Here is a 23283-nt window from a genome sequence, read left to right on the forward strand (position 1 = left end):
ATCACCGGTGTTAAATATCATTTGAGAAAAAAGTCACGGACCAAAGAAGTAAATGTCACACGATGTGTGTGTGTGTGTGTGTGTGTGTGTGTGTCACAGGTGTGTATGTGTGTGTGAGTGTGTGTACGTGTGTAGTCGTGTCGTGTGTGTGAGTGTGTGTGTGTGTGTGTGTGTGTATGTGTCACGGTGTTTAATAGTGTGTGTGTTTGTGTGTGTCTTGCCAAGTTGGGGGGGGGGCAATTAATGCTATCTCAGCTAGCAGATGGCAATCGATGATGTCACTCCTCGATCCCCGCATATGCACCAACATGGCGTTGCGTAACGTTAACATTACAGTCAATGGCCCTTGAATTCTGTGGGCCTCCGGGTGTTTTATTTAACACAGCTGAGAGGCCCTGCTATTTCAACCACCATATGTAACGTCTTTCGTAATTCGATACATAACAAGTTTCGCCATATTTATGCAATACCCGGATACCCCATGGAAGACCTAAGGATACACAGATACGTTGTTTTGTATTTATCTTCAGTGTCGTATTTCAGATCCGTATGAAACATTTCACCAAATGAGTGCCATCTGATCCCGGGGCCAGGCACCCTCCCCGCCTGGCATGGTTCCAGAATGGACAGGTTTTCTTGGCAGCGGCTAGAAATGTCAACAGTAAAGTCAAGTTGCCGCATGACTGCATCCAAATTAATGTCAGAAGTACGTGTGCAGAATAGCAACGTTTAACAGCAACTTCAGATGTCCCGTGTGTCCATATGTTACGAAGAAAAACCTGCCAGATATAACTACAGGTGGAGGATATAAGTGAAATAAAGCAACAGTTGGCTACATAAATGGCACAACAATCAATAGGTTTCTAGTAGCTGTGATCCTGTCCAAATACGCATGCTTCCGCGCCCAGGCGGATTTTTCTGGAATTGTCTGGTCAGTTGTGAAGCGTTCAGGATATGCTGCAGCCGCCAAGCAGCTCATCTTCATGCCAACCTGTGTTTAGTCACTCGTTTGGACTAAAGACCTGTTGGTTGGTGCACAGATCGGTCGAAACACAGCGCCCCCTTGCGGATGGATACTGATATGCCATGGAAAGTTCGTTTGATCCAAGGAGGTTAAACCAAGGAGGTTAAAAATTGAACCAATGGCAGCCCTTGGTACATGCATATGTAGTAGGAATTTGATCCCCAAGTAGACTTTACCATTACCTAATGCTAAGTTATAGATTTCGATTTACAAAATGTAACGTTACAGAAGAAAGCTAAGAAATGAAGGTGTATTTGCGCCAACTGTATGTTGACTTGAAACAAACATTTAATCCAAGATAACGTATGCAAATACAGTTCGATCTATTCTATCTCGGAGCACAAAGGTCTTCTTGACGGTGTTCTGTAGCGCTAGCTATAGATTTAGCTTAACTGATAGGTATAGGTATAGGTATGAAATTGTATTGATCTTTGCTTGATACAATACTTTCTCCATCATTTCTTACATCCAGATTTATGACCATTTATGCAGATGAAGATTAACTTTACCACATTGGCATTGGCTACTGGGATATACTGTTATACGTACAAAGTATACATTGCATTTGATTCTTCCATTTCATTCACTGAGCACTTATCAATCGTTGACGTTAACTGAAAAACGTTGCCATTATGTCCTTTCCATTGAATTCATGATCATCTGGCCACATGTACCTCTGCTGTACGTATATATACATATACGTTCCTTGGCCACATCCCTCTTTTCATACATACGTTTTTCCATATTCAGTACTGAATAGCTAGTACTTTCTTTGACTTCTAGTAGATCTATATTGTTGTCAGCATATGTACAATGTGACTGGCGCGCTTTCAAGGTCAATGCGCACATCATGAGAATTTTGAGTACTACACTACTACTAGCTTAGTTACATTTCCTACCTAATTTGCTAGCCTATGGTAATTATGTTATTTAAGTTAAACCATGAGCTGATTGTGATGATTCAACGTTCGTTGTGTATAGCGACTGAGCCGGGCCCAGGGAGGTCTACTCTGGACCGAGAACGCTCTCCATCTTACGGTACTTCTTGGCGTTTCTTCTGCGGACGTACCAGAACACTCCGAGCGCCACCAACACCACGGCGACGCCGACGCCTAGCCCGATCTCCAGGCCGTACGATTTCCCGCCCTTCGAGTCCTGAGAACACTCCTCCGCCGAGGAGAACTGTCCCTTCTGCACGTCGAACGGCTGAACGTGAACCTGGCGCACCAGCATGTCCACGTCTTTGCTTATGGCGACGTGCACGTCCGCGTCACACTTGTAGGACCTGTAGATAGTTATATAGATTTTCAGTCATCTCATGTCTACCAGTAATGACACGGCACACAATAGAATTCATCTCCAGTTGTTTTAAAAAGAGAGAGAAGTCTTCAAGACCTAGGTTAGATAGAATGTTCTTCCTAGTAGTTCCCAAGACTATTTATTCTTGTATTATATGTACTTAATGTTACTCAGTATGATATTTATGTACATGTAACATCATATGTATGCATTTAGCCCCATGGGCATGAACATGCAATAAAGATTCATCATCTACAGTTCAATTTTCTTTTCAATATTCCTTGCTCCAAATTATGCAAAGAAAGTATCAATTCTGTTTTACAGAAAAGCGCATGTTCGGCACTCTGTGTTACAAGTAAAATAATTCATGAAGAACAATGCACTTTAGTTGGAACCTGTTTATGTTGTGCTTGTTTACATGGCAAATATTTTAACAAGGGTTCCCGAAAGGCCACCTGAAAGGGTCGAAGGTCGTGATTCGGGTGGAAAGTTTCAGAAAATGAGACGAACATGTGCCGAATGAGGATATGACAAAATATTTCTACGAAGAAAGTATCAATTCGTCTAGATATAAAGAAGAGAGTACAGGACCTGTCCTGATCTGCCGGGAACACGGCCAGTCCGTTGTTGGACACGGTGTGAGCCTTGTTCGGGGTCATTGACCCGGGGAAGACTGCCGGCATCTCTGTGTACGCCAGGGATATCGAGGAGACGTGATATTTGGCCTTCCCGCCACCCTTCGCCGACTTCTGGAAATCGAAGGTGACGTTGAAGTTTCCCCCGTAGAAGGTCAAGATCAGGCTGGACTTCTCGGGGCCACAGTTCCCGGAAGCGCTGGCCTTGACGGGCACGTTGAAGACACCCTTCCCCGTGTGCTTGTTCTTCTTGGTGTAGCTTGCCGTGAACTGTAGGCCCATGTCTGCCAGCAGGCACACGTCGTTCTTGGAGTTCTTCAGCTTGTAGTGGCCTTGTTTGGGCTCGCCTGCAGGTCCAGGCGTAGGCATAGGGGTGGTGGCGGGAGGTTTGGGTTTGGGTGTGTGGGTATGGTTGGTGGGACCGGGGGTAGTCACGTTGGTGACCGGACCTACGGTGTGGGTGTGGTTGGTGGGGGGCGGCACCGTAGTGGTCGGTAGGATCGTGGTGGCGTTAGAGATCGGGAACATGGTGGTCGTGCCGCCGTCCTGGGAACACTCCGTCGCGTCGCCGAACGTCCCGTTCTTCACGGCGAACGGCTGGACCTGCCAGTCGATGATTTCCAGCGTGACGTTCGCGCCGCCCACCTCAAGAGACTGCCTGGCTTTACACAAGTAAGACTTGCCGACGTCGACCAGGAATAGGTCCAAGTTCTTTGCCGTTACCGTGGTTGTCTTATTGGGATGCTTCGAAGAAGGGAAATGGGGAAGACTTTCCTTGTAGGTCACCGCAAGGTTGTCGATGCTGAAGTTCTTCCCGTCTGATTGGAAAATGGCGGTGATGTCGAAATCGTTCTTAAAACGGAGCGAAATCGTTGCATAGTGGTCCTCGCACGCACCCACGGCATTGGCGTCTGTCGGGAGGACATACTGCGCGGTCGCCGTGCCGTTGGGCAGCGTCTCGTACTCAACGTGAAACCGAACCCCCCAGCTTGCCAACAGACAGACTTCTCCCTGGTCGTTCTTGAGGCTGAAGTGTCCTACAGGTATACCAGGTGTCGGGGTGGTGACTGGCGGGGCGGTGGTGGACTCTGCCGGCAGTGTGGACAGCGCGTGGTCCTCAGGACACTCCTCCGATGCAGAGAACTCCTGCTTGTGAACGTCAAACGGCTGCACTTTGATATAGTCGACTGTGAAGTCTACGAGTTGGGTAACACCGGGGAACCCGAGAGTAAAGGTCGCGTTCGACTCACAGAGATAGGATTTAGAAGTGCTGGTCTCAAATTCGTGCAGATCGGTCAGGCTAAGTGGATTGGTCTCGTTCACGTACTTGGCGTCAGGAAATATCGATGGATCCAGGGTGTAATAAATTTGTATCGAAGAGAGAAAGGACTTGGGACGCAAAACGCCACTTCGCTCAAACCCCATCTTCAGACCAAACTGTTGATACCCCGTGAAGAAACCCAGTGAAATGTCCGCCTTCGAGCCGAGCGTGGACGCACACGTACCTGTGGCGACGCTGTCTATGGGAAGAGCGTAGGACACGACTCCCGTGGTGCCGTCGTTCTTCTCGTAGTTGACACGAAACGTAGCGGCGAGGTCGAGAAGGAGACATCTCTTCCCGCTGCTGTCTGTGACTGCGAAGTGCCCCACATCAGGATCGGGAGGCGCGTCGTAGGCAGCAGCTAGGGCGGAGGGCGTCCAACAGGATGACAGGAGTAGGATAACGGCGGTCACGTACTGGTATAACATGGTGGAAGAGAAGGTGTGAGAAGTGCGTACGTAGTTTTCTCTCAAGTTTTCACACGTTCGCGTCTCGTGACTCTACGCCAGAGCCTGGACTTCGAACCTCCGACCGGGCACAATGTGACCACGGTATTTACCATTACAGGGGAGGGGCAGGGGGAACCATGGAAACAAGATAAGATGAATTTGGGATATCTTTACGTAATATCTGATTTTAATTGTCGTTATGCAGTGTTCAGAGTACCATGTGTCCATATACTTTTCTTTCTATCACAATGCTGATCTTGGCTGACCAATGGTTGAAAATTTTAAATTTATCACAAAGAAATAGCATGAAGTATCTCCTACGGTAAAATACTATTACGCGCATATGACGATGATAGCACTATACGAGTATTAGCAGTTGTACGGTATATAGGCATGTACATGTAGTAGCACACACAGACGGACTTTGAAACATGTCGGAAATCCCTGACATTGTTTAACGGCGAACAAAGGTAACAGCGTATAATGTCGACGTTCGATAATTGATGTATTTGGGATTTCGTAACACTTTTGACCGATAAATCGGATAAAGTCAAGTCCAAAGTTCAATAACTTCAATTGGTGTCATGCGCCTTTTCTTGTTTTGGGTGTCTTGATTCATTGAGCTCATTTCAACTTGCAAAAAGCGGTACGAAATGTAGATGTTGAGGTACGACGTCGACGATTAAAGGTCTCCCAAATCCCATGGCTTTGCTGAAAGAATGTTCTGTCTGTAACGACGACTTTTCACTCGTTCGGTTCGTGTCTCAAGGTTTTTACCTAAAGAATTCTATGAGGTGGCATTTGTTTACCTAACAATCATGTACCAACGCGGTACTCTACTGAGCGTTACTTTTATCTGCGACAAAAGAAGAAGAAGAAGTCGTCTTATTGTGCTGTTTCTGCATGATTAAACCATGTAACTACTCCAGAAAAGGAAACAACAAACGTATGTAATCAAAAGAGATAATTCTATACCGGGCAGCCATCTTGACTGGTATACAACAGACGGACAGAAGACGAGAAGACCTGTTTCACGGTCTGTGAGATGGACATTTACACATACTCTGACTTGAGGTTAGTTGGAGCGTACACATACGTTGTAAATTTTGGTGTGACCTTCTAGTATGCCACGTCCAACATTGTTACCACTACTGAAGAAGATACCAGTACTGTACAGCAACATTGTGTTGATGTCAGGCATGCTTTAGGTTCCAATAGTCCATCACAAAGGAGTGTGTCACCTTTTCTGACCTTCGTTGGTACAATTAATGTTCATCCATATATCCTTAAGTAGCCGTCGCTTGTTCGGCATGCAGGATTCATAATGGGAACTCATTAACGAAATGGCACTGGCTGTCCAAATCTGTCATTCAAGAAAGGCCTCACTGGACATTTAAGATGCATCCTTCTTTCTTCTGTCATCAAACAGGTTACTTCACCTGTCTTAGCCTTTGTTCTAAGATTGAGGGGGGGAGAATGCCCAAACCTTTGTCAGCTAGGTGATTTTATGTACTGCGTGGTGAAGAAGCAATACTGCAGGGTAGTTTGAGCATTCCGGTCACTGGACATCAGTAGGTAGGGTTTAGCTATACTATAGCTAGGTATGTGTGAATAGGTTATACTAGATATTTTTGTAACCTATATCTTAGAATTAGAAATGTTCGACATCTACCAGGGCTACAGTCTGGACTGAGTGGCGGGTCGGGGCTCTGATGATGGCACGGTGAAGGTAGGAAGGAGTCCCGTGTGTTGAGAGGGTGGAGCAAATAGGCCTGGCTCGTCATAAAGGGAAGCATTCTATTTGTCAGACTTCGTATTGATCAAGACTGATCTAAGCTCTGAGGGGAGGCCAGCGTGTCATTATACCACATTTTTAAATGTATCATCTACTCAGTTGAAATCATTAGTTATGAGTTAATTGAAGTTCCTCTTAGCACGACTGTACTAGTATGCGGATATACAAGGTCTGACTCTCATATTGACTACTGGGCAAAAGCACCAAGTAGTTCAGTACACCTGTATTTGCCACTGCGTTGGCCTTGTGGTCGTTATATCATGACAACAACGCCCCATCATGAGCTGGAGATAATTGAGCCTCGGCCATTAACCACTGGAAAATTAATTAGGTAGTTATTTAAACTATCAGTTAAATCTATTGCCCATAATACGCCTCAGGGTCTCGCATTGAACCAAGACAAACACGAAGAACCGGTGGCGGGCAGTCACCTCCATTTTCCCACGGTACGTTCTGCGTAGTCCCCACCAGACTCCTTTGCAGGCTAGATAAATAGTAGAAATCGGCCTAAAAGGCGATTTAATTGGCCAAAGGAGTTGGCCGGCTAGGGGGGGGGGTCCATTTGCCTGTAAGGACGGCCAACTCCTTTGGCCAATCAAATCCCCATGTTAGGCCGATTTCTACATTTATTCAGCCCGCAAAAGGAGTCTGGTGCTGACTACGTTCCGCTTAGGTGGGCCACCTTTTACCTCTCTCTCCCTCCCGTAGACACCTGTTGCGCCTGCCCACTACCAGGAGCGGAGAAAGCGGTTACAGGAGCGGAAAGGGGCGGGCTGCCGTCCCGATGCAGGCCACGCACGCGCCGCCTGGCCGTCGGCTACAACCCCCCAGGAGGAGCCACTCTTACGCCGCCGGCGAGCTGGTCTACACTCCGCGCTACCGTCCACTGTCCCAGCAGGTACTAGCTTCTTGCTTAACTTGACTTCCTTGACTTTAATATGTCGGGTGCCAGTCCTCCTCTGCCACCCAAACCACCATGGCAGCCAGGTAGCTGCTGTCCTGCATAGCCTTCCCCATGCCCTCAGCCCTCAGACCGGTGTCCCTTTGCAACACACCTGAGTAGGTGAGGGGCGGTCTTCCAGGCTTCCTTCTCCCATGTGCCATGGTGCTAGACTGGAGACTTGCTGTTTCTCAGAGTGTCCGGCAAACCGTAAACGTCTGGCTCGTATCTTTGCCGACAGCTTTGGGAGCTCTTTGTATATGTATACAACGTTGTTCCCACTTAAGTTTACATTGTGACATCATTGTGTAGGAGCCATACAGCTGTTTCTCCAGCTTGGGGAGTAACCGTCCACGTTTCACAGCCGTACAAGAGCTTCTTCCTACCCCGTTCATTTTAGGCCGTTTGCCAGAAGAGACTGAGACATTAAACTCCCATGTCTGGGCGAGAGGTTTTACCCTTGCCCGAATTCCGAGCATACCCAAGCACGATGCGGGTTTGGGCCACACCTGTTTATGTTCCCGAGGCTTTGTTCCGTCAAAAAAGAATGAACGCAGTGATACACTCATACTAGATATAGCAACTGTTCTACAGTTGTCGTATTTCTGTGTACAGCATATATCTTCCTTCTGCATTGACGCCCTCACAACGGTAGCTATGTATTAAACAGCTTATTGTACCGTAGGTGGTTCTTCTAGTTTCCCAAACATTGCTGGGCTGATGTCATACTTGTTGTGTGTAGGACATCACGCATGACGATATGTAGATAACACGATGATGAGCCAGGCTTAAAGGTAAATCCAGGTAAGCCTTACCTGGGATGGCCGGCATTGTACTACCGACTTCTAGCATGCTGCTACTCAAGATCTTGTAGCATGTTGTCGCAAAAGTATACGTCAACCATGATCAAACTACAGGATATGAAGTTCAAAACCATGCTAAATTGCTGGCGAGTCTGACCTTGTTTGAACCAGGAAAAAAGCTGCTGTATAAAATGTGTTGACGTGGTTTTAGTACTATAGGTCAGAAGACTTTGACTTTACAATGTGCTTGGATCCACAAGTAGGTTTCGATCGGGAGTTATCTTTTCGTGTGACCTTTTCTACGTCTTCCTAATACTGAGTGGCCGCGACTTCCATCCATCTACGAGGAAAGTGAAAGAAATCCCGGCCACAAGTAGGAGAATATTGAATAATATAGAATCGTAGAAAAGACTTGGGCTCTTGTCGTCTTCGGCAAGGTGGTAGTACGAGAGAAGACAACAGAGTAACCATGACCGAAATCTCTGTTTCGTCAGCTGTTAAATGTGAATGTGCTCATCTTTCTCCTACCCCACTAGGTGCCTGGTCCACTCTACAGTAGCTATGATGACTACGTGTATCCAGGACAAACGCAGACCACCTCTGCTACCCTTCCCCTGGCGTATGTGTACCAAGGAGGAACAACAGTTCTACCGGAGAACGTTTGGCCTCAGCAGGATCCAAGAAGAGAAAAGAGTTCCCACAAGCTGTCACGCGCGCCACAGAGGAGTAACAGTGCCAGGGTTGTTCCGGTTACCGCCTCGCAGGAGTTTCCTATGCGGGGTGAGATCACGTCTGCCCCCGAGAACACTGACGCGCCCGAGGCCTGGAACTTGATGCATTTCGCCACGGAAGCGTCCAAGAGAAGAGGGGTGCCCGACGACTTTCCCATCTACAGTATCGAGTCGTCATTCCCCGTGGACGTGGAAGTAGCAGGTAAAAAGAAAGGACTCCTTAAGAGGGCACTTTCGTCCCTGTCCTTCAGGAATAAAATTTCCATCTAGGATTAATCCCCAAGCAGATCTTTGGGTGGCTGCAATACAGTATCATATTTAGCCTCTACCAGGCTTTGGGAGGCGGCTGGAAGTCGCCCAAATAGAGAGATAGCATGCCAGGAGTTGGTCTGCTGGAGAGAACAGTTTGCCGCTCTCCGCTGCCTCCCGAAGCCTGGTAGAGGCTATCATATTGGCAAGACAATACCAAATTGGCCAGGCAGTATCCAATATGTGGGGTGGCCAATGGTTACAGGCAGCCAACATAGACTCCCCTTGCCCAAGATAATCTGCTTGGAGATTACATGTATGTAGAATCATGTGGGTCCAAATGTTGTCAAAATGGGTTTAGACTTTCCATGGTTATGTATTTTGCCAGTGTAACAGTGTTATGTTTGCATTGATAGAATCAACAAATACTGTGCCTGCATACGGTCAGTAGGAAAACCATTCAACAGTGTTAATAAGCAGAATAGTACTGTGCAAATGTAGCAAATACATGTAAGCCAGAACTTGTCCCCTCAAACACGACCAAAGTATTAAAGTAAGGGTAGAGGCGGCAACAGGCATAGCCACCAAAGATTTGACACATCACTCAAGAACTTCCATAGAAAGAAAAGATTTTACATTTTCTGTGTTTTTGTTGTCTTTTGAAGTATATTTTGTACATCGTGCATCAGTCGAATTATAAATTAAGGGTAACAAACATCCAATTTTGTTTGCTCAGTGACTTGACGTCTAGAGGAAAAGTGGGCCTAAATTCAAGGAGGCTTTAGTACACTAAAACCTCCTAGCTAAATGTTATGATAGTTCAACATAAGCAACTAGGACTGTTGGAGTAATCATACCTCCTGTAAAATATTGTTCAGACATGTCCAAGTATACTACTTCTATCTGGTACATGTAAATAAAAACAATGTCTTTGTTACAAACTGCGTTCTCCCAGCGAGGGTTTATTCACTAGTTTTGTATAAGAAACTGTGTCACCATCAACTCAAGCAGCAAATCCAAATGTGACTCTTCATAAACAAATCACTAAATACAGTAATGTAGTAAGTAAATCATATGCATTTACATCCATGTCTCGCCTGCCAAGCTCCTTGCCACTAAAAAATACATGCTTCACACAATGTACAGCATCGCTTTGCAGTATTCAAAGCTCTTAATCAACATAAATGGAAGACAATGCTTACCACTGTCATCGCCCTTTCTCAACTTATTTCCTTTTGCTTGCGTGGTCGTAACTTCACCACTTATCAAGCCGTTTAAAATGTAGTTTTTACTTCCAGTTGTAGATTATATGATATACAACAATTGCATGATTACAGATTCATAATCTGAGATGATGCTAACTTCTTCCTCATTGCCATGGTAACAAAATCATATTTAGAAACCGATACATCATTTTATAAGGGAATGCTGACTACAACAGGTTTGGTAGCAATAATATGTATTATTGTATCTCCTATTGAAAGGTGAAACTAAAAGTCTAGGTCAAAACATTCCCCTTACTTGACATATGTTCTCCAAAAAGAGTTATCGGTAAAAATAATCTTGATCAAGCTATTCTGCCTGCTTTAGTTACATATCGTTCTCACGTGGCCACACTACTTTAATTGTGTAGTTCTTGAATAATGTTGCTTGACATTGTTACATTGGGTATGAAATTTAAGTTTGTTACAAATACTGGCAGGGTACAGTTGTACAGACCAACCAAACCCTCTACAAAATAAAAACAAAAATGAAAACCTTTTTTTTCAGACATGCAGAAACTGTTTCTCATTGGTTGAACCACTAATTGCCATGATGTCATTGGCTAAACTGCTAAGTGTGATGGACAGACGGGATTGGTCAATTGACAAAAGGGCTTTTTCAAAATCTCAAATTCCAGTGTACATGATTGGATACCAGTTCTACAAGAATCACCCATTTAAACTAGTGTGGCCAATGGTGACCTACATAACAACTAGAAGGCAGATATCACAGCAACCGTACATATTACAGTCACTAGGGGTTTGGTACCAGCCCCTACAAGTGTGCTATGCCTAATTTGATTAACTCTAGTAATAAACTGAAAAAAAAAGAATCTTAAATAAAGAAGAAAATATTTATGCTCTGTACATATCTACAAATTCCTTCCTCAACAAAAATATTCATTTTTGCATCCTCGTTACACAAACTTGCACCGACGACAAATGACGTTATCAGGGGCTGTTCGTGAAGACTTAAACTAGCATCAAAATATATGCAGAGATTCAGAAACTATATGGTAATATCTGTGCTCAACTTGTTACAAATTGCTCCAGCCATAATTAGAAAAATAACTCCCAAGTTGGATTGACTAAGAGCTGGGCTTCTACCTTTGGTAGCTCCCACTTAAAATGGCACTATGTACATTATACATCGCTGTCTAGTACTGTAACACTTGCAGAGTCATCATACACTGATCCCTCAGTTTCTGGTGGTTTCATGAGTAACACTATTAAATGTTTTGCACATTTGATACTGTTTTGCACAGTATGGTGTGGTTGTGTGCATTTGCAACAGGCATCACCACTTTTCATGTCACACAGAATGGCACAGACGGAACTAAAAATAATATTCGACACACACATCACTAGCAGAGGACCTTACACTCTACTTACAATGCCAAGGGCACCCCTTGACATGGTATAAACTGATTAATTTTGTTTCACCATTAACATTTTTTTTTGCAAAATTTTAAGCTTTTTTTTCCAAAAATCTTTAGAGCTTTATAAAAAAAATTATAGATTGAAATAAAGATGATAATATACATGCAAATGGACAGGTAGGAACCAAGGGATTGAATGTTAAAACATGACTGTCAAATTCTGGACATCAAGAAAAATGCCTGTCTGTGACAGACCTTTTACGCTGCTAACATTGGTTAATCTATGACAGACGGCCGCAATCATTTCAAATATACAACATAGGGGCATGGGAATCTCTTTATAACAGCTTTAAAAAAGCTTTAAGCAAACAAGATACATGTAGTCCCAATGCTTGGGCCTATATCAATGCCCAAATGAACACAACAACTTTTAAGGGCTCGAAATGGTGGGACTTTGCTTTAGTAGTTGTCATTCTTTCAGAGTGAGGGACACTAGCATCAACTTTTGATGCAACAGTATTTCATGTCCATGATTCTTCAAGCTCTTGGTTGTTGTTTGAGACCCATACTCATATGTAACATCAATATACAGGTCATTTCAATACAGTTTACAAACACATGCCTATTTCCCATGTTCCCTGTCAATAATGTCTGGACTAGAACAGATGATATGATCATCATGACAATAGAAAACGAACATGTATATAAACTTATATATCCTCATATAAAATGTATCATTCTGTTACGTTATGACAAGACTACAATACTACAGTATATTCTGTCATGGACACAGTTCTATTTTACCTACCTACACTTCCTCGCAGTGGGCACAAATACATTAGCTACTACACGATATTGAATGGAAAAATTTGCTGTTTCATTTTCTGCAAAAGATGGCAGTTTTCTTCAGACTTGCTAAAACTGACATTAGTGAAGTCTGGGAAGACGTACTCTACTGTAACTAAAGCTCTGGTGATTTTCACTACTGCTCAAAATTGCGATGTAATAATCAACCATGTCCCAAGCAGGCTCTCACTCACTTTGCATAAGCTATATAACAGAAGCTATATCACTGTCTTTGTTTCATGGATTTATGACAAAAGCTAGATTTGAACAGCCTAACATCTGTGTCCATAATATCACCAGGGTCCATAATATCGCCACCTTAAGAAATAGTGTGCTTAAAGATATTTTTACTGCAACATACTTTTGGTATGCAATCCTTCACACATCAAATGTACATACCTAGGGTATGTTGCAGTAAAAATATCTTTAAGCACACTATTTCTCAAGGTGGTGATATTATGGACACAGATGTTACTTCCTGTCATGGGCAAGTGGAACATCATAGTCTAACCTGCTCCCAACAATCTCAGTTACTAAAGCTAGCTATAATTGTTGTTAAACTAAGTCAATACCGTAATAATATACATGTTTTGGCCTCTGTGCACACAAACAAACACACACATATGTAAACCCACTTGCTGTACATCCAACTGCTTTGCACAAAGGGTTTCTGACTGAGCACTTCACCCACAATACATCTCTTGTTATGTACATGATATCAACAAAATAGTTAATGATATAAAGTTCTGGGTAAATTGCAATTTGCTCACAAAGCAAGGTCTACGGTACCTACACTCACTAGCACCTCTTACAAATTTAGACCAAGGCAGCACAATACATGGGAAGCTATCTATATCAACTTGGCAACTCTAGAAATTGGCAAATACACAGAAACAAACTGTGCAAAGGAAGCAACAAATATCAATGGTTTACAGGCTTTTTGTTACACAAAGAAAAACAAACAAATAATTGTTAACATTGACTGTACAAAAACATACAAGGCATTTGCTTTAAATTCTGGTCTATCTGAACAGACACTGACACCGACACCACACCATGTACAGACATTACAGCTCCAGCTATACTGTTTACACCTCACCGACAGACTTAAAACAGTAAACATATCATCCTTCTGTGTTCAACATTAGAACACCCTCAGTCAATACCAACTATTTCTTCTGCACTTCTTTATACTTTCTCAGATTTCAAACAAACACAACATCACAGACAAGGTACGAAATACTGGTACATGAACTGTGGCTTGCTACAGACAAAATGGTCAGGGAAGATTGTGTATTAATTGGCTTATCTTAGAAGAAGCACTGGTTGGTTGACCATCTTCATCTAGTTCTGTTAAGGTCACATTTCCAAACCGGGACCCAACCAGGCTGTTTTTGTGAACGAAAATCAAACAATGCATGTCAAGAATATACACAAATAATACTTATCAATATCAGTTTTTTTTTCAAATTATTTTGTACTTTGTTTTATATCACAGCTTTGTGTTCCAGCAAATTGCCTGGCTGGGTTCCGGGTTGAGTAATGTGACCAACATGTCGCTACCCTTGCCTGTAGAGATTCTAGTGCACAACAGGAAGACATTATCTTCAGCAGAGTCAATGCTCGGACCTTAGACCAGAGACTCTGTACTCTCATCAGTGCGATCCACTGTGATGATGTCACCGTAACCGTTCTCAGTAACGCCTGCCACTTGGGTCTGCATAGCCTTATACAGGAACAGGTACTGGTCCTGAAAACACAAGTCAGAACATTCATTTTATGTCTATTGGTGCTCCAGCCACTTTCATTTTATGTTCGTTATACATTTTGTATTTGTTACTTCAACCTGTATTTTGTATGTTATATGTTCTTGAGCAAAAGACCTTAATAAGCACATTTGTGCTTGCTATTCCAATGCTCATAAATCCATGTGAATAAAATAAAATAACACAAGAACACCTTAACCATTAGCAAACTGAAAAAGCAGTTGGGCAACTAATTTTGTTAATGGTTTGGAAGTTTGGCAGCAGTGAAAACTTTAAGGTCCTGCATAAAGCAAGTCATTTTCAGGCCTGTGACTTAAGTGTAGAACAACATCACTTGAAAACAGGTAAAACACATTGTTACATAATGTTAAAATGACTGTATTTCTGATCTTGTCTGAAAATACAATGACATGGGTATGGTACATGTATATGGAAGACTTGGGACTTAACGTATGTGGAATATCATATTTATTTATGACAAAGGGGTTTTCGCAGTACCTTCTCAGAGAAGACACCTGGCCTCATCATGTGGTAAGTCTTGGCCAGTTGGAAGATGTCCATACTCCCATCATCCTGTAGCTGGTGCTTGAGAGCCGTCAGCCCACAGAAGGTGGCCGCAGACACGCCACCGTACCTGAAGGGTGGAATCAAATTCACATTCAGAACTTGTGGTAACTTTCAGTAGTTGAATGTTTCAAAATGTTTACAATACTTCCATACCCAGATGTAGATACATGTAGTAAATAGATGGCACGTAATCGTCCTGCCATCATGGAAAAACAAAAATTATCACATCTGTGGATTCATATTGGGGTAACGAGGCTAATCTTTTCAAATTCATTCAATGGTTATCCAGGTCACGACGCTTTCACAGATCAAAATCTTTCGGCTGCTCTTCACACCTACATGTACATTTCTTTTTTTTTTTTCATCATATAACTGTTTCTTATTTCAAGTCCTTTCACCTATCCCACAAGTTACATGTACTGTAAATATGAAATATAATTATTCTTGAATGACCTCCCAACCATGTCACGAGAAATTGTTATGTGTCAAATGTTATCTATTTTAGTGTATAGGTACATGATTGTATAATTACATGTATGTCTCAACTTATGTAATATGTCTATGTCTGTATGTATGTGCGGCCCGATATCAGCTATGGCTGCCAGGGCACCCCATTGTATTGTGATGTTTGCAATTCTAATAAATAAATAAATAAATAAATACTCACACGTCGTGAACAGTGATGGGTCCCTCGTTGGTGGCAGCATGCTCCTGCACCAGGTCCACCAGACAGAACACATCGCTGATCGCCGTGCACGCCGCCGGCCAATCAGGAGACTGGAAGTGCCGTACCTCCAGCACATAATCGTCCTGCCATCGGGGGAAAACAAAAATCAGTTTTAAAATAATTTCATCAGGTTGGTAGAGTATACTGCAGGGCTCTCCCCAAGCAATGAAGCAAGGGTGAAAACCCCAATATCCAAAAATCATCATGTCTGTGGATTCATATTGGGTCAGGAGGTTAATCCTTTTGTTTGATTTAATTTGATCTGACAGAATGCACAGAAAGCAGGCAACATCCAAAGAATCCAGTTATGCCTCTTTGACAGAAAAAGCAGCTCTATTAAAACCTCTCCCCTGACAACCAATCCAGATTTCCTGCATCAATAAGATTATAGAAGGGGAATGACAATCTAAATCTCGTTTACCTGTTCATACACCCATCATGTAAAAATCACACACTCATATATAGGGTTGAATCAATGAGCAAATTTGAGACAGACTGTTACAGTACTTTTTACGGATTACATTCTGAATTTCAGCTTCAACATGACCTGTGCTTCATCTCATAATATTGGACATGAAGCTTGCAAGTAACAAGTACTAGTATCTTCTGAATATACCTTTATGTTAGTTGGCTCCCCGAATATACCTTTATGTTAGTTGGCTCCCCAAAGTGCAATTTGTACAAAGTTAAAATACTGCAGCAGAGAGCTTCAGCCTAAAATTACTGTATTATGCTCTACATGTCCCAGTTAGTAGACATTTAACATTAACCATTAGCAGCCTCTAGGTGCTGCATTGCACCAGCATTGTACAACAAAAGTTAATGACGCTAGGGTTAAGGGTTTCAGGTTAGATGAACAAGAGAAATGAGTTAATGGGTAAAACAGGGCAAGTATGATATAAAGTGGAACCTGTTTTAAACAGAACAGTTGACAGAACAGGAGATGTGCATAATGAGCTTCTTATTTCCATAAGTGATGCTGACATTTTGTGACACCTTGTGGAAGACGATGTCATAATTAAAGATGCCATGAGAAGGATCCTTAGTTCCCAGCATTGTAGGTTATAAAACAGGATCAGTCAGTCAACTTGAATGACTCGAAGCCTACCGATGTTTCGGACCCTGCCCTTGCTTTTTGCGCGGGCGGGTTTTCGCCGTCGTGTTCGGGACGCGCAGCCCTGGTGCTACGTCTGGACCTGAAGCTGGTCCGAATCCTCGCACTTTGTCGTGATCGGAAGCTTTCCCGTCTGCGGCGCTTTTGAGAGCCCAATTTCTGCAGTTGGGTGGTTAATATTTACGTTGTTTAAGAGCCCGTTATCTGTACTTCACTCTTTTCTCACTTTCAATCATTAATAATTGATTAAGGACATTTAATTGTGCTGGATATATGAGATTTGAAATCATGCAAATTATGAAAAAGAAAAATTGATTTCTTCAACATGAAAGTTCAAAGATGTGATATAATTATACCAAGAATTGGGCAAACAGTATGTCATGATATAGACTGTCAGATAATTTTGGACTTCTGGTCAAGTGTGTCTGATAGCAATTTGAAACTAGCAAAAGGTTTTGGTCAGTTGATTTGCTAACATTTCAAATGATACTGATAGATCAAGGGATAGCAGTACTTTTGTCTGACATACATGTAAGGGAGGGAAATAAAATCAAAGCAAGATTAGATGTCATCCATAAAATGATGGCTACATAGAAGTCAACCTACCAGTAACTACTTCATAGCCCACTACAGAAGTTCCTATAATTAGACTTGTTAATGGGTCTACTGGGAAGGGAAACGTGATAATGATTTCTCAGGAATGACTTGTGGATTGGGATTGATTAAGAAAAGTTCGCTTCAAACAAAGTCAAGCACTATTACGCCACACCAATTTACTTCCTTAGTTCTCGGACATTTTAAGTTGAAACTATAGACTAGTAGATTGACATCATAAAAGCAGTGAGGAAAATTCAATTTGACTGTATTCACTCCATAAAACAGAGCATAAACCTGGTCCTGAGGCTCTATTTTCATCAGTTTTTTTCCAGTTCAGCATATTTTTTAAAAATCCGAGAATCAACAAATGAAATTGGTGTGGCCTTACAGATACATGTACAAGAAGCCGTGTGTCAGCAGCCACTTCTGTGTTTTTTTTTACCTGCGTGGCCTCCAGGAGGAAGCTAAAACGTAGGGAACCAAGGTTTAAACCTGGTTCTAAAGCACTGTTTTTGTCAGGTTTTTCCAGTTAAGCGTACCTGCGTGGCCTCAAGAAGGAAGCTGCGGACGGTCACGCTGATGTCGTTACCGACTTTCTCCTCCTTCTCGTCCTGCAAGGACACCTTGAAGGTCACGCACTCCATGGGTTTGTCCTTGCTGGGCCAGTAGCTGGGCAGGTTGTCATTCTGTGGGGGAGGGGGGCAAGATGAAACCGTCACTTCAGTCTGTCTTTTATCACATTAGCAGAAGTTAAGATCTGCATCTACATGCTTAATACATGTAGTTCTTTCAGCATACAAAAATATAAGTTAATGTACACTTCAATATAAGTCTCAAGCACACTATCTTTGACTTTCCCATTCCATTCCTATGACATTATGTTTCTCTATTTACATAACTGTCGTAGCAGTAAATTGTAGATATAGCACATTCTGAGCTACTCAAAACTCTTAACTTACACCTTCTACAATCTAACTTTTTATTGGTATGCACATGTCCTATAGCATGCTCTTAACACTTACGGCATACTTCAGCATAGTACAAAGTATAATCAGCAACAGCAGTAGCATAGTACAAATAACCACAGAGCAACAGCGATATAAGGCAAGCAGTCTATATGCCTTGCAGGGGTTCACAAAAAAAGACTAGGTCATTTTTTCCCCTAGGCCTTAGCAACAGCAGTAACATTATGATAGTAAAAAGCAACAGCAATACAAGACAGGCAGACAGTAAGGCAAGAATAGAACTTCAGCATAGCACAACAGCAGTACACCAGACGGCAGGCAGAAGAGGAGAGAAGCTGGCTCTACCACGACACAAGTTTGAGGGCCGTTCTTGACCTCGTCAGGCTTGCTGAGCATGACCACCGCCGGCGAGTTCTGGTCCCAGATCATCTGCCAGAAATCCTTCACTGTGTCAGGCAGGGGGTGCTGGGTCACGATGAACTCCTTACTCCTGTTGTAGCCCTGTCATTGGTTGGTGGAAAATGAAGTTAATACATGTTATAATCATCATCATCATATCATGTCATGCTACTGATGAGTCAAGCTCAATGCATCCTGCTTAGCTCGATACAGGTTGGTATTTCAGATGTCTACCAGCACCTAACCTGCACTGGTCCATATACTGGGTATATATAATATACATATACATACATACATATACAGTACATAGGCGTATGCGGATCTCTATTTGCTGCCTTGACTATACCACCTATGCAGTATAAAGGAAAAGATGGCAACGGTTTCTGGTTTTCTTTGTGATCTATACAATTGTAGTTCCTAAATTCTTAGTGATGCATGTAAAATTTGTCAGGGGCAGGTATGCCCTGCTTATAAAAGAACAAAACCACTGAGAGATTGTGAAAAGTAGCTGAATTAAAGTGATTTTTCAGCAAGACAAGACCTACCTGCAGATACGAGGCATTAATGTAGTCTGATCCCTCCATCCCTGGCTTTGCTGTAAGACACACCCGAGTACACTCCACTGGGGAATTGGAAGAAATAAGAGTTGTTAACTGCTTTATTCATTCATTTAAGTCACTGTTCATGTCACACACATCATGGAGGAAAGGTTTACAGAGTTTACAGAGAACTGGTTGACAGATCATTTGTGGTGCCCCAACAGTTGAACAATTAGGCAAGAGCTAAAGAGAGACTTGATCAGACAATTAAGAAGGGAAGGAAACCTGGTAAGAGATTTTTTTTTTACACAAGCAAGTGTTTTATTCACAGCCGAAGTTTCGTTGACTGTCTGACTGGTTTACATGGCACTGTTACACAGGTGTCGCTGTTATAGATGCATTCTATGCATCTATAGTAGCAACAGGTTGTGTAAAAAGAGCATCTTTACTCAGTGACTTACCAACCTGAAGAAACTATTCACAAACCTGGTATGAGTTTCTGCGTCCTGTTCTTGTTGGTGTTGCAGGGCTTCTGTGCGCAGTAGTACTCGAACTCCTCGGCCTGGTGAGCCATCATGTGTTTGAAGTGCTTGTCCAGCAGGGTCCTGCCCGAGCGGCCAGGCTTCAGCAGCTCGTCCATGTAGTGGTGCAGCTGGCTCTGCGGGATCTCCGTGTCACGGCACTGGATAAACTTCAGCAGGGCGTCGTGGCAGAAGATGTACTGCTCCTGTCAACAGATAGGGGGCGCTTTTATTGACTCACTCACTCGATTATCCAATACATGTACATGACACTCATAGAAACTCATTCTGCGGGATCTCCGTGTCCCGGCACACGACTTCAGCAGGGCGTCGTGGCAGAAGATGTACTGCTCCTGTTGACAGATAGGGGGCGCTTTTATTGACTTTCGCTCATTTGATTACCCAATACATAACACTCATAGAAACTCATTCTGGGGGATCTCCGTGTCCCGACACTGGATAAACTTCAGCAGGGCGTCGTGGCAGATGTACTGCTCCTGTTGACAGATAGGGGGCGCTTTTATTGACTGTCGCTCATCTGATTACCCAATACATAACACTCATAGAAACTCATTCTGCGGGATCTCCGTGTCCCGACACTGAATGAACTTCAGCAGGGCATCGTGGCAGAAGATGTACTGCTCCTGTTGACAGATAAGGGGCGCTGTTAAGAACTGCTGCCCACTTGATGACCCAATACATGTACAGTAACTGTACTGTATCCCTAAGCAGTCTATATGTTGTATCCCTAAGCTGTCTTTACATTGACTCAGCAGGACTTTTAAAAATTTGCTTTTTCTAGCTCTAGTTTTCAAGGTACATAAATACACATCTTATATCTTGAAAAATATGTGATGTTCACTCACTAAATGTAAAGCTACCTTCGTGTTTTGAAAATGTCTTTCTTCTAATAGCTATTTTGGATGTGAACACTTTTCCTATTGTCTGAAAATTACAAGTTCATTGTACTATTTCAAACGATAATGACATAGATAATTTGGCAGATGTAAAAAAATATAAACATATACATATACATGTGCATGTACATGTATTTGATATTGCAATTATGACACAGAATGGTACTTAAATCAAAAAGCAGACAAACCTCAGTCTGTACGAGGTAGTTCCTCTGTGTGCGGATGTGCTTGAGGAAACCTTTGATGTTGACTGAATGTTTCTCCTCCACCTGCCTCATCATGGTGTCCAGGACAATGTAAGTCCCTGTCCTCCCCACTCCAGCACTACAGGAGAACAATACATTCATTTTGTTTGTCTTTCAGTCTGTTAAGTTGTATGTGTCTCTGCATTATGTACTTTCACTATGCTAGTCATGTTGACTGACATCAAGTAAATGTCAGAGTGGGCAGAATCAGTAATTGTGGTAGCAAAGGATTTCAGGTTATAGGCTCTATGAATAATTCTACTACAATATGTACTTCACATGGAGGTATTGTTTGAGGTCTGTTCATTAGTGTTATCACATATACTTTCATGCTTTTATCATGATAATACATGTAAATGCTGATTTTGAAAACATCTATGCCACAGGGTTTACCTATAGATTACATGTATAAAGTATATTGTATTACAAAAATGCACTTCTATCTTTCCCCAAGCTCATTATTCTGTCTATCCTATGACATGCTGAGCAGCTGTCCCTGCCCAACCTCCCCCCCCCACTCTAACAACAGTTTTCTTGTAGATTATATAGTACAACACAAATGCACTGTCTTTTCCCAAGCTCCCTAGCCATTCTATCCTATGACATCCTGAGTAACAAACTGTACCTGCAGTGCACCACCATGGGTCCCACCTCCTCCCCCACTCTGACAGCAGCAGACTTCCTGATGAAGGTGAGGACGGGGAGGGCGTAGTCAGGGGTGCCGTGGTCAGGCCACTGGGTGTAGTGGTACTGCAGCACAGTACGTTCTGCCTTGCCCTGGGGAAAACAAGTAAAGGTTTAACTTATCAAGTGTAAAACAGACAGACATAGAGACTCACCTACATGTATTCCCTCTGTCTACAATGTAGGTTACTAAATGACAGCATACACGTGTATGTGATGCGTTTATTCATGCATAAAGTTACAGAAAGTTATTAGTTCTCAGTATGTTCCACAATTCTTTTATTGTCTATCTCGTTTATCTTATTGTCATAATGTATGTATAATCAGTGCTTAAGCTAAGTGATAGACTAACTAATGTATGTATAAGGTACATTGACCTTATGTGGTGTCCATTCACTTAGTGTGTCACTAACTCAGTCAAGGGTTTAACTTATGACATAAAGGTGTAACAAGGGAAACATGCAATTGGTTGACATGGACTGGAAGTACTGTAAATCTCATAGCTTTTCTGGTGGTTTCATTTTTGTCACATCAATAAAGTCCAGACAGCAAACACTGTACTTCCAAACTCAGCTACTGTGTTCTAAGAAACATGACTGGTACAAACCTTCTTGACTTTTGCATGGCGTAAGGAGAATGTCCTGATGGTGAAGTTGGCCAGCACCTTGGTGTGCTTCAGGGTGACGGTGACCAGGCCGTACTGCTCTGTCCCATCTGTGGGCCAGTACTGGTCACACTTACGCTGGAAACAGAAAGGTTCAGATCCAAATTACATAAGAATTACGCAGCAGAATTATTTTCAAACTGAACCTAAAATGCTGCAAAAACCTCCTCTCCATCAAACTAAGCCCTGCAAAAACTAAACGAATCTACCATACAAGCTAGTCCTCTGGGAACCAACAAAAGAAATGAGAAGTCCAAACAAGAGAAACCGAGCGAGACGTAGGATTACTTTTGTTGACAACCTCATATCAGATACCAACCTGGCCAAAGTAAAGGAAATCCAGTCTCTGATGATGGAGGACAGAGTGAAGTTGAGAACACTGTCATGTTTGATTCAAGCAGAAGCTTTACCAAAGTAAAGTAAATACGTGACTGTTTATGGGGAATATGGAACTCACCCTGCCTCTCTCCACCAGGTTGGTGAGCATGATGATGACAGATGTGTTCTGTTCCCACACCATCCTCCAGAAGTCTCCAAACGTCGCCTTCAGGGGACCTGAAACATGCAACATACAAAAAACATGCTTCACAGTTTAACTATATATACATGGTGAGCTACCTGGAACACATATACTGGTTGTGCATAAGAAAATCATCCTATGCTCTACCACCTGATTTATTTTCGGGATACATGTACATCTAAAACCCACGGTGTTCACTATGCACACCCACATGATTTCTAAAATAATTTCTTTTGAAATCCATCAAATTAGCCACCTCGCATCTGATATATACATGTACATGTACGTACACACTGTCAGAAGCTCATTCTAACAATGCAAGGTT

General features: G+C 42.7%; 2 protein-coding genes across 6 annotated transcripts in view; both read right to left on the reverse strand.

The window, feature by feature from the left end:
- Positions 1 to 1997: 1997 nt before the first annotated feature.
- Positions 1998 to 4751, reverse strand: LOC109472939 (lysosome-associated membrane glycoprotein 2-like). Its single transcript, XM_019772808.1, has 2 exons — positions 2915 to 4751; positions 1998 to 2309 (listed from the first exon to the last, which is right to left on the reverse strand). The coding sequence occupies exons 1-2, from the start codon at positions 4705 to 4707 to the stop codon at positions 2030 to 2032; spliced, it is 2073 nt and encodes a 690-aa protein (XP_019628367.1). The 5' UTR covers positions 4708 to 4751; the 3' UTR covers positions 1998 to 2029.
- Positions 4752 to 14222: 9471 nt separating this feature from the next.
- LOC109472387 (receptor-type tyrosine-protein phosphatase F-like) overlaps positions 14223 to 23283 on the reverse strand; it is a 28659-nt gene continuing 19598 nt past the window's right edge. Inside the window, exons 16-27 of one of the 5 annotated variants that reach the window (XM_019772185.1) lie at positions 22896 to 22993; positions 22382 to 22516; positions 21716 to 21867; positions 21034 to 21169; positions 19894 to 20134; positions 19414 to 19490; positions 18815 to 18970; positions 18044 to 18190; positions 16902 to 17066; positions 15734 to 15876; positions 14998 to 15133; positions 14223 to 14483 (exon numbers count right to left, since the gene is read on the reverse strand). In XM_019772185.1, coding sequence (XP_019627744.1) covers positions 14364 to 14483; positions 14998 to 15133; positions 15734 to 15876; positions 16902 to 17066; positions 18044 to 18190; positions 18815 to 18970; positions 19414 to 19490; positions 19894 to 20134; positions 21034 to 21169; positions 21716 to 21867; positions 22382 to 22516; positions 22896 to 22993 — 1706 coding nt within the window. In that variant the 3' untranslated portion in view covers positions 14223 to 14363. Of the gene's footprint in view, positions 14484 to 14997; positions 15134 to 15733; positions 15877 to 16484; positions 17067 to 18043; positions 18191 to 18814; positions 18971 to 19413; positions 19491 to 19893; positions 20135 to 21033; positions 21170 to 21715; positions 21868 to 22381; positions 22517 to 22895; positions 22994 to 23283 lie in introns of those variants that run through there. The other 4 variants (XM_019772180.1, XM_019772173.1, XM_019772160.1 and 1 more) reach the window with 4 other exon arrangements.

This window comes from Branchiostoma belcheri, unplaced genomic scaffold (assembly GCF_001625305.1).
Source record: "Branchiostoma belcheri isolate BF01 breed outbred unplaced genomic scaffold, Haploidv18h27 scaffold10, whole genome shotgun sequence".
Lineage (NCBI taxonomy): Eukaryota > Metazoa > Chordata > Leptocardii > Amphioxiformes > Branchiostomatidae > Branchiostoma > Branchiostoma belcheri.

Excerpts from the sequence above, each read along its gene's own strand:
- LOC109472939 (XM_019772808.1), bottom strand. The coding sequence starts at position 4,707 with ATGTTATACCAGTACGTGACCGCCGTTATCCTACTCCTGTCATCCTGT. Across the intron at positions 2,310-2,914 it reads TTCCCGGCAGATCAGGACAG|GTCCTACAAGTGTGACGCGG; the intron begins GTCCTGTACTCT and ends AACTATCTACAG.